At 36.8% G+C, this 12,147-nt stretch overlaps 1 protein-coding gene across 4 annotated transcripts in view; it reads left to right on the plus strand.

Annotated features, from left to right (window-relative positions):
- DOCK3 (dedicator of cytokinesis 3) overlaps positions 1-12,147 on the plus strand; it is a 385,395-nt gene that overhangs the window by 95,938 nt on the left and 277,310 nt on the right. For all 4 annotated transcript variants that reach the window (XM_036869659.1, XM_036869661.1, XM_036869660.1 and 1 more), the window contains exon 4: positions 1,638-1,693. In XM_036869659.1, coding sequence (XP_036725554.1) covers positions 1,638-1,693 — 56 coding nt within the window. The remainder of the gene's footprint in view (positions 1-1,637; positions 1,694-12,147) is intronic.

Genomic DNA, 12,147 nt, shown 5'->3' on the forward strand with positions numbered 1-12,147 from the left:
ATTCTACTAAACTTTAAAGAAGAATTAACACCAGTCCTTCTCAAACTATTCCAAAAATTGAAGAGGAGGGAACACTTTCAGATTCATTTCATGAGGCTAGCATTACTCTGATACCAAAGCCACATAAGGACACTGTAGGAAAAGAAAAATACAGGTCATTACTTCTGATGAATATAGATGCAAAAACTCTCAATAAAATATTAGCAGTCCAAATTTAATAGCATATGAAAAGGGTCATACACCATGATTAAGTGGGATTAATGCAAGGGATGCAAGGATGGTTCAACATTCACAAATCAGTGAGTGTGATATACTGCATCAATAGAATGAAAGATAAAAATCATATCATCTCAATATATGCAAAAAAATTTTGACAAAATACAACATCCTTACATGAATAAAACTGTCAACAAATTGGGTTTAGAAGGAACACACCTCAACCTAATAAAGGCCATATGTGATAAGCCCACAGCTAATGTCATACTCAGTGGTGAAAGTTGAAAACTTTTCCTCTAAGATGAGGAACAAGACAAGGGTGCCCACTCTCACCACGCCTATTCAACATAGTACTGGAAGTCCTAGCTAGAGCAGTCAGGTAAGAAAAGGAAATAAAAGGCATCAAAATGAGTAAAGAAGTAAAATTTTATTTGTTTGCATATGATATGATATATAGAAAATCCTAAAGATTCCTCCAAGAAACAGAACTAATCAATAAATTCAGTAAAATTGCAGGATATAAAATTAACACAGAGAATTTAGTTGTGTTTTTATGCACTATCAATGAAATATCTGAAAAAGAAATAAAGGAAACAATCCCATTCACAGTAGCATCAGAATAATCAAATACTTAGGAATAAATTTAACCAAGGAGGTGAAAGATCTGTACACTAAAAACTGTAAAATGCATTACTGTAGTCCAGCTGCTGATGGGTTTGTGTGGTGTAGATTGAGTTTATTACTGATAGTGGTGTGGGCCAAAAAGTATTTAAAAAATAGGCCATCTGTGTTTTATTTGAAGGGAGTTTTATACATCAGGAAAAAGAGTGAAACATTGTTTGGAAAACTTATTTGTTTTCTAAAACAGAATACATTTTTTATCCCTTAGGAATTGAAATCAAATTATGGCAGATACCAAAGTGGAAACCATTTGGAAAGAGTAAAAGAAGAAATATTTATAGAAGCTCCCAAATTGATTTATTTTTGTGAATACAAATGTTACCCAGAATGTGAGAATTCTTCCTCTAGCTCAGAGCTGGATAATCTGTAAATTGTTGGTTAGATGATGATGTCGTTTTGTAGATACATGTCAAGCTCTGTACGTTAAGTCTATATCCTAAGAGTGATTTGATGGAATATTTCTGAAACTTAAAAAAAATTGTTTTTTGGTGGTTGCTTAACATCACAGTTGTTTTTTCCCTGAGGATAGACTCTGACTGCAAATGACAGTGAAATTCCTGTTGAATATAGTTTGTGCAACTTTGTATTCTTAATTAATTTGAAAAGTGGTTGCTACATTAAAAGATCTACTGTGTTGTTGATAGAGTAGTTCCATGCTGAAATCTGGCTGCTGTTTTAGTCTATATGAGATGTTAATCACAAATTACTTTTTCTAATGGGAAATCTTTTCTCTTTTACAGGGGATCTTTCCTGCAAATTACATTCATTTGAAAAAAGCAATTGTCAGTAATAGGGGGTGAGTAGCTGGCTTTACTAAATTTATTTATAATTTTTATTGGTTGCAGAGGAAGGCTTTTTTCTTTTTGGTTCATAGTATAAAATATGCTATTGGCATGTTTTCCTGCAAAAAATATACCTGCTTTATCATGTATAATTCTGAGGACATAATTTTATCTTAAAATACTGACAACTTTAACCTCTTTTCCTGTATACTGGAAAGGTAATTTGTTACAAATTTTATAAAACAATTATGCATGCAGCATGTTTTTTAAAAATGATGTACTATTTTGAGAATAGTCCTTGATGAGAGGATAGGAGTTAGTGATAAATCTGTCATTTTGTTTCTGTATGTGAAAGTGAGGGAGACTTTTAAAATCTTTTCTTTCTGCAAATAGAAATTGAAAAAACTGTAAAGGCATACCTAAGGATAAAAGGACAGTGTAGAAAATGGGTATGTAGTTTGGTCACAAATTTGTGAAACAAAAGCAATCTCTGAATAGAGGAGAGACAAAATGTAAATATATCAAAATGTTAACATTTGTTGTTTTTGCATGTTCAGATTTTGGGTGATTTTTAAAAATTCTTTACTGTCATGTCTTATTTTTAAAAGTAATATGTATTATTATTAGATTGTGATTTTTGTATTTTAAAATTCATCATTTTAAAATATAAAATTTAAGGTACTAACTATGTAGCTTTTGGTACTAGAAATTATGTTTTTGACCAGAGGTTGAGTTAGCATCAGAGTATCCTTCTGGTAAGTTAGGGTGTAGTCAGGAAAAGAGAAACTTATGAGTCACTTTGTGAAATAGAATTTAATATAGGGAATTTTAGACACATATTTGAAGAGTGAAAGAAAAAAAGGAGGAAATACTGATACAACCCAGAATAATCACTGCATTAAAGCATTCTACACTCTAATGTCTGGGAATACAAAAGATGATAGGTTGGGGATACCAGAACCCAGGAACTGCTCAATATTTTAGTATATACATCTTAAGAAAAAGTACATTCTCTAACATAATCACAGTATAATTATTACACTCAGGAAATGTAACATTGATATAATAGTACTATAAAATATATAGTCCATATTCAGATGTCTCCCTAATTGTCCCATGAATGTCCTTTATAGCTGTTTTCGTTTGGTTGGTTTTTTGGGGGTCGGGTGGGGTGTGGTCCAGGATCCAGTCAAGAATTAAATATTATATTTTATCATTGTCATGTCATAATCTCTTTTAATTTAGAACAGTTCTCCAGCCTTGGTTTTCTTTTTTCTTTTCATGGCATTGACTTTGTTGAAGTGCCCAGGCCAGTTGTTTTGCAAAATGTCCCTCAATTTGTATTTGTCTGTTTCCTCATGGTTAGATTCAGCTTAAGCATCTTAGATAGCAATACTACATGGGTGGTGTTGTGCATTAAAATGGTCAAATTTCTCCTGGATATCTTCCCAGTGCTTGGGTAGATCAGCAGGACTGGGACTTGGGGCTCTACCTTAGCAAATATCAACCAGGAGTTGAGGGCCTCTCAATCAGAGAACATGCATTGTGTTTCTATCATGTACCTTCTTCATTGCATCCTGCCATACTTGGGAGCATAACTGTGCTCTCAGTGCTTCATAGGGTATATCATCTGCTTCTTGAAAAACGTGTGCCATTTGTACTGAAGTACTTCTTGTTTTATTTGGTTGACAGGGAGTGAAATTGCTTGAATAATCCATCTGTGGGACTGTTATTACGGGAACTTTAAAAATTTTCATATTTTCAGTTATCTTTTAAAGTGTTTCTTGATATCTGGGTTTTCTCATTCTTAAAATGATTCAGGTATCGTTGCTACTTTTTATAAAGTTTCACTGAAAAACTTATACATTTGTAGTAAACTAGAGGATTTTAGGGCTGATAAAAGACATGACCATGAGATAGTAGTAGCATATAATGAGCTTTATTTAGGCAGAGCTCTGACAAGTTGCAAAGGAAATCTGTCACAGCAGGAGACCTTTCAGAGACAGCAGTGCAGGGCCACAACCAGAAGGGGGAAAGGCTACTTGAACTCTTTGGGGAGAGGGGTAGCAGAGAGGAGACTCATGTGTCTAGATCATGTCACTCAGTTACAAGATGGGAATTCTCTGTTCAGAGAGCACCGCAGGACAGCAGCAGCTTGGAATCTTTTATAGCCCCAAGGTTTGTCTTATCTATGGCTAGCAGACATTGAGAGCAGTTTCATTAAGTATGTAAAACAGATAGGCTCTAAATGAAAAGCTAAGGTACTAGTTTTCAGAAAGGATAGCAGCTGGAGTAGCTCTGTGAATCTGGGTAGCAAGACTTAGAGGACAGTCTCTTCAGGATGCTACTCCTGAAGTTTTACACTGTTTTCCATGTTTATGTTGCTCCTCTTGAGATTCAGATTATCAGGAGAGTGGCAGAATGGCAGAGGTTGGGTTGTGTGCACCCAGTAGATTTAGTACATTAAATAAATATAATAGATGCAAAAAAACCCGCATTTAATTAAATCAGCATTCATTTAAAATATGTATTTTTAGCCATAAGGCTATCAGCGGTTTCACAGCAGAAGCCTAACAAGCCAGGAGAGAAGGGGTGATATATTCATAGTGCTGAAGGAAAAAATACCAGGAATACTTTACCTGGCAAAGTTGTCTTTCAGATGTGAGGGAGAGATAAAGACTTTCCTAGAAAAACAAAAGTTGTGGGGGTTCATAACCATTAGATCTACTAGATCAGCCTTACAAACAATGCTAAAGGGTGTTCTTCAAGCTGAAATCAAAGGATGCTAGTTAATAACATGAAAGCATATGAAAGTATAAAACACTGGTAAAGGTAAGTATATAGTCAAGTTTAGAATACTCTAATACTGTAATGGTGTGTGAAACACTTAACTCTAGTATAAATGTGAAAAGACAAAAGTGTTCAAAATGATGATAGCTACAATAATTTGTAATGGATGCACAGTATAAAATGTAAATTGTGATGTCAAAAACAAAATGTAGTGGGGGGGAGTGAAAGTGTAGAGTTTTTATATGCAATTGATGTTAAGTAGTTATCAGCCTAAAACAGACTGTTATAACTTTAAGATGTTTTGTGTAAGCCTCAGTGTAACCACAAAGCAAACACCTATAGTAGAAACACAGGCGATAAAGATAAAAGAATCAAAGCATACCACCAGAGAAATCCATCAAATCACAAAGGAAGTCAACAAGAGAGGAAGAAAGTAACAAAGGAACAACAGAAGAGCCAGAAAAAGATTAGTAAGATGGCTTTAGTAAGTCATTACCTGTCAATAATTACTTTAAATGTATATGGAGTAAATTCTCCATTCAAATGACATAGGGTGGCTGGTGGATAAAAAACAAGACCCCCTATATTCTGCCTATAAGGGACTCACTACACCTTTAAGGGTAAACATAGGCTCAAAGCGGAGGAATAGAAAAAGATATTCCATGCAAATGGAAGCCAAAAGATGTCAATGACAGCTTTTCTTATATCAAACAAAATAGATTTTAAGTCAAAAACTATAAGGACAAACAAAGAAGGTGATTATGTAGTGATAAAGGGGTCAATTCATCAAGAGCAAAAAACAGTTGTAAATATATGTCACCCAACATCAGAGCACCTAAAGACAGCAAGTATTAACAGAACTGAAGGGAGAAATAGACAGCAAGACAATAATATTGGATGTCTTCAGTACCCCACTTTCAACATCAAATTTTATTGTATTGCTGTCTATTTGACATTTAAAGAAATAATACCAGTCCTTCTCAAACTCTTCCAAAAAAGTTGAAGAGGAGGGAACACTCCCAGACTCATTTTATAAGGCCAGTATTACCCTGATATCAAAGCTAGACAAGAATACTACATGAAAAGAATTATAGGCCATTATCTCTGATGAACATAGATGCAGAGTCCTCAACAAAATCCTGGCAAACCAAATTCAACAGAACATTAAAATCATTCACCATGATCAAGTGGGATCTATCCCTGGGATGCAAGGATGGTTTAACATATGCAAATCAATAAATGTGATACATCATATTAACAGAATGAATGATAGAATCCAATGACTATCTCAATAGATGCAGAAAAGGCATTTGCAAAATACAACATGCCTTCATATTTAAAACTCTTAACAAATTACGTATAAAAAGACTATGCTTCACCATAATAAAGGCCGTATATAACAAGCCCATAGCTAACCCTCATACTCAATGGTTAGGAATAAGACAAGGGGATGCCACTCTCTCTAGTTCTATTTAACACAGTGCTGGAATTCCTAGCTAGCGCAGTTGAGAAAGAAAAAATAAAAGACATCCAAATAGGAAAGGAAGAAGTAAAATAGTTTCTCTTTGCATATGACATGATCTTATATATTGAAAACCTTAAAAACATCAGTTCTCTTATATTTTCCAGGAAATTTTTACATCCCCATTTTCATATATATATATATGTATATATATATATACATATATATATATTTATAAATTCATTTATTTTTGACTGCATTGGGTCTTTGTTGCTGCACGCGGGTTTTCTCTAGTTGCAACGAGCAGGGGCTACTCTTTGTTGCAGTACGTGGGCTTCTCATTGTGGTGGCTTCTCTTATTGTGGAGCATGGGCTCTAGGCACACGGGCTTCAGTAGTTGTGGCATGCGGGCTCAATAGTTGTGGCTCACAGGCTCTAGAGCGTAGGCTCAGTAGTTGTGGCACACGGGCTTAGTTGCTCCACGGCATGTGGGATCTTCCCCGACCAGGGCTCTAACCCATGTCCCCTGCATTGGCAGGCAGATTCTTAACTGCTGCACCACCAGGGAAGTCTCCCCATATTCATATTTTTTGTCAGGAAGTTTTTTATTGTATTTCTTAGGATACTTTAAAATCTTGACTGCATTTATGGTTATGTCCCTCCTTTTATACTGATATTGTTTTTGTGCTTTTTAAAATTCATTTTCACATCATCAGTCTTTCTGAAGTTTATCTGTTATGATTTTGCAAAGAACCATCCTTTTCACATTGCTGATCCGGACTCTTGTCTCTCATTGTTTTCTGTTTTGTTAATGTATTTGTCAATTTTCATAAATAACATTTTCTATTTTCTGTTGTTGATCTCTAGGTTTTTAAATTTTTAAAAAATTTAAAATTTTTGTCAGTTTTTAGGTTGGGCACTTAGTGAATTTATTTTTAGTCTTTTCTAATACAAGAATTGGAGATTATAGAATTCCCTCTATATAATGCTTTAGCTATATTACACAAGGTTTTATCCTTAGTATGTCTTTCCAGATTGATGATATCTAGAATATTTTCCCTTCTAGAGAAATGGAGAATAGTTTCATAATGTTTCTCTTTTGCTCTTCTATAATATGTGGATTGTAGTGTAAATGAAACCTCATCATTATACCCTTTAAAAGTAGGTGGTGATGCACACATGGTCACCTTATTTTTGATAAAGGAGGCAAGAATATACAATGGAGAAAAAACAGCCTCTTCAATAAGTGGTGCTGGGAAAACTGGACAGCTACATGTAAAAGAATGAAATTAGAGCACTCCCTAACACCATACACAAAAATAAACTCAAAATGGATTAAAGACCTAAATGTAAGGCCAGACACTATCAAACTCTTAGAGGAAAACATAGGCAGAACACTCTGACATAAATCACAGCAAGATCCCTTTTGACCCACCTCCTAGAGAAATGGAAATAAAAACAAAAATAAACAAATGGGACGTAATGAAACTTAAAAGCTTCTGCACAGCAAAGGAAACCATAAACAAGACAAAAAGACAACCCTCAGAGTGGGAGAAAATATTTGCAAATGAAGCAACTGACAAAGGATTAATCTCCAAAATTTACAAGCAGCTAATGCAGCTCAATATCAAAAAAACAAACAACCCAATCCAAAAATGGGCAGAAGGCCTAAATAGACATTTCTCCAAAGAAGATCTACAGATTGCCAACAAACACTTGAAAGGATGCTCAACATCATTAATCATTAGAGAAATGCAAATCAAAATTACAAAGAGATATCATCTCACACCGGTCAGAATGGCCATCATCCAAAAATATACAAACAATAAATGCTGGAGAGGGTGTGGAGAAAAGGGAACCTTCTTGCACTGTTGGTGGGAATGTAAATTGATACAGCCACTATGGAGAACAGTATGGAGTTTCCTTAAAAAACTAAAAATAGAACTACCATATGACCCAGCAATCCCACTACTGGGCATATACCCTGAGAAAACCATAGTTCAAAAAGAGTCATGTACCAAAATGTTCACTGCAGCTCTATTTACAATAGCCAGGACATGGAAGCAACCTAAGTGTTCATCAACAGATGAATGGATAAAGAAGATGTGGCACATATATACAGTGGAATATTACTCAGCCATAAAAAGAAACGAAACTGAGTTATTTATAGTGAGGTGGATGGACCTAGAGTCTGTCATACAGAGTGAAGTAAGTCAGAAAGAGGAAAACAAATACCATATGCTAACACATATATATGGATTCTAAAAAAAAATGGTTCTGAAGAACCTAGGGGCAGGACAGGAATAAAGACGCAGATGTAGAGAATGGACTTGAGGGCACGGGGAAGGGGAAGGGTAAGCTGGGACGAAGTGAGAGAGTGGCATGGACATATATACACTACCAAATGTAAAATAGATAGCTAGTGGGAAGCAGCCGCATAGCACAGGGAGATCAGCTCAGTGCTTTGTGACCACCTAGAGGGGTGGGATAGGGAGCGTGGGAGGGAGATGCAAGAGGGAGGAGATATGGGGATATATGTATAGCTGATTCACTTTGTTATAAAGCAGAAACTAACACACCGTTGTCGAGCAATTATACTCCAATAAAGATGTTAAAAAAAAGTAGGTGGGGAAGGGAAGAGGGAAGACATCAATGAAGTAAAATTTATAAGTGTATATGATACAGCATGGAGTAATATATAGTAGATGTTATAGACATGTTTGTCTACCTGGTTGCAGGTTGCATCAATAACTTCTCATCTTTGCTACCCATTTCATGATCTCTTCCTTTTAGCTAGTACCTCAGCTAATGGTATTTGAGCCCTTGGTAGTTCTGTATGTTTCAGGATGCTATAGTCTTCCATTAACTTTTAGCACAGAGCATGGCAGTATTAGGATGTCCCTTGAGGATCCCTTTGGTTGCATCTATACTTTTCCCCACTTCTTTTGTATAGCAGCAGGCCTGTTTCTTCTTGAGGACTAGTACAAATTAATCATGCCAGCCAATACCAAAAGTGCCTTTTTTTGGTTTGCCCAGTGTCAGGAAGAACCTAAACCTGAAAAGGCTTCATGGTAATCTCAAATTCATTATAATTGAATAATGTTCTCATCTGGTATATTCATGCTTCATTGGATTCTGTATTAGCAGAGTCTGAGTCCTCAGAGATGGGAAGTTAAAATTTTACAAGTGAGTCATTATGTTTGAGAGTGAGAAGTGCCCCTTCCATCTCTATCTCTTCTTTTTCGAACCATGTATTCTGCCTGTGGGAGAAACATAACTCTATATTGGTTGCTGGTTCAGAGCAGTTATCACAATATGTGGATAGCGCCTTTAAAAAGGTGGCATAACAAAGTCTCTTATAGTTCTCTCTATTGCTTTATATAGTACAGTGCTCTGGGTGATGAAGTAATTAGTAATATCAGTAAATCCTGTGAGTTTCAATTCCTTATTCTACTTCTTTTACTTTAAAGTGAGTTCCTTCCTCATATTGTAGTTTTAAACATATTAATGTGATGGCAAATCAGGTATTCAGTAGTCTATGGAAGGTCTATTGCCAGAAATAAAGCGGGCATAGAAAGAAAATTCAAATCCCATCCCTTTCATGATCAGTGGAGTCCACTGTAATGAACTTGCCTATCGGTGTTGGCTAATTAATCCACTTGGTGTATGGTACGATATCAGAGACTCAATGCTACTCAGTTCTTTTTTTTTTTAATTTTATTTATTTATTTAGGCTGTGCTGGATCTTTTAATTGCGGCATGCAGGGTCGTTAGTTGCAGCATGCAGAATCTTTAGTTGCGGCATGCGAACTCTTAGTTGCAGCATGCCTGTGGGATCTAGTTCCCTGACCAGGGATTGAACCTGGGCCCCCTGCATTGGGAGCACAGAGTCTTATCCACTGGACCCCCAGGGAAGTCCCTACTGGCCAGTTCTGATTCAACAGTTATGGTACTGCTACTGAACCAAACTTTGGCCTCCTTGCCCACATGCAGTTAAACCAGTCTGCTAACTCTGGGTTTTGGTGAAGGAAAGTGCAGCATTTATTGCAGGGCGCCAAGCAAGGAGTCCAGGTAGCAAGTGCTTAAAAGTCCTGAACTCCCTGAAGGCTTTCAGGGAAAGGTTTTTAAAGACTGGGTGAGGGAGGGGGGTTGTGGGGTGTGTGATCAGCTTGTGGATATTCTGCTGACTGGTTGGTGGTGAGATAATCGGGAGTCAATATCATCAGCCTTTTGGTTCCAACCGGTCTGGGGTCTACCTGCTTGTGAGCAGTATATAGTTAACTTCTTCCACCTGGTGGGGGTTTCAGTATCTGAAACAAAGGACATGGCTCATAATATTATCTATAGTATTTGAGGAGGAACTAAAGGTCCTTGACTTTGTTTAATGGCTAAATTATTATTAATTTGTCTTGCTTGACTGTTTTCCTTTATTTCTGTATTTTCTCACTTCTCTGATTAAATTTACTCTTTGGAACTTGGGGAAGGCCTAGGAGGCTAAAGGTTTTCTATAGACAAGAGGCAGGTGGAGGACATTGCGGGCGATGGAGGGAGGCATTCTGTTCTGGGAAGGCCCCATAGGGTCCTGCTCAGTTACAGTACCAGATCAGCCTTGATGAGTGAAAGTCCATGGAGCTGAGCTCGTGAATAACTCCTATCTTTTACACCTCATTCATCCTGGGATGGCTAGGAAAGGAAACTGATTGATTTCATGGAACACTGGGGATAGTTGGTATAGGGCAGAACGAAAACTGGCTTGCTCTGCAAGACAGCTCATTTGGGTGAGCCAATCTAAAAGTCTTCAAGCAAGGCAAGAGCACCCTCATCACAGTAGAGAAGGAGGGCCTTTTTCTGCTGCAAAGGGAGGTTTAGTAGCAGCGAAACTTAGGGTCTTCTGTGTTATCCAGTGTCTCTATCTCTCCCATTTTTTCCAAGTCAGTAGCCTGATTTTTATCTTAAAATATATAAAAGGCCATAAATTCAACTGACCTTGTAATTCGGCAATGATCAGGATCAAAAACTAGAGTATGGGTTTTGACTATTTGAACACTGAAGATGAAAGAGAAGATTGCTCTGAACTCTTACACAGAGCATCAGTAAAGTGAGCATTCAGCTTTTTGCAGCCCTGGTTTCTTGACTAGAGATTATCCTTCCAATTAGATATTACAAAGTATCAAAGTGTCTCATCTATCCATTCTATGTCTGCTAGATTTATTTAACTCTTAGTTTAGAATACAGGTAAAGGGAGAAATGGTAGGTCAGCAGTACCGAGAAGGTCTCTTGCTTTTTGATCATGTAGGCCAAGTTATCCTTTTATACCTGTCTTTTTAAAAAAAATTGCCTTTGACCTCATTGTTGGTCTATTTTTAAAACTTCCCTCAAACTTAGCCTCAGACTTTCTCCCCCCCAAAAAAAGCTCTCAGATGGAGCTGAGAAGATAGTGTTAGACTCTGCTTATAATTTTATGGATTTCTGTTGCATGTGTTCTGGGAACGTTGTTATTACCTTTACCACATATGGTTGGGGGTCTGTGGCCTTAAAGTGGATAGATGAGAGAGGGAATAAGAAGGGAATCTATAATGGCATCCACTAAAGAAATATTGGGAGAGTTATTGAGAGTCTGCTGTCAAAGAACAGTGCAAAGGACGTGATCATCTCAAGGACTATGGGATAGAGTTGTGCTTTGCACAGTATTAGACAGCTTAGAGAAAGACAAGCTTATGTCCTAAATTGTCACAGCTTGACATGGAATGAAAAGCAGGGACTTTCTATGATTACGCTTTCCTACCTGTGTTACTGCAATGCCTTCTAACTGCTCTCCCCACTTCTATCCATGCCCACCTATAGTTTATTCTCAATATAGCTGCTAGAGTGGTTTTTTAAAAATATAAGTTAGATCATGTTACTCCTGTGCTCAAGACCTTCCAGTGGTTCGCATGTCACTCAAAGCAAAAACCTAAGCTCTTACAAAGGCTTACAAGGTTTTATGATGTGGCTTCTTATCACCCCGTGACCTCTTCTGCTGTCCCTTTTTCTCAGTCACCTTCAGTTACACTGGCTTCCTTGCTTTTATTCAAACATATCAGGTACGTTCCTGCCTTAAGGTTTTTGCTCAGGATGTTTCCTATGCTTGAATACTGTGCCTGGTTAACTTTGTTACTTTCTTTAGGTCTTTTCTCAAATCTTCTCAGTGAGATACACCCTGACTTCTGTATTTAA

The sequence above is a fragment of the Balaenoptera musculus genome, chromosome 11, assembly GCF_009873245.2.
Source record: "Balaenoptera musculus isolate JJ_BM4_2016_0621 chromosome 11, mBalMus1.pri.v3, whole genome shotgun sequence".
Lineage (NCBI taxonomy): Eukaryota > Metazoa > Chordata > Mammalia > Artiodactyla > Balaenopteridae > Balaenoptera > Balaenoptera musculus.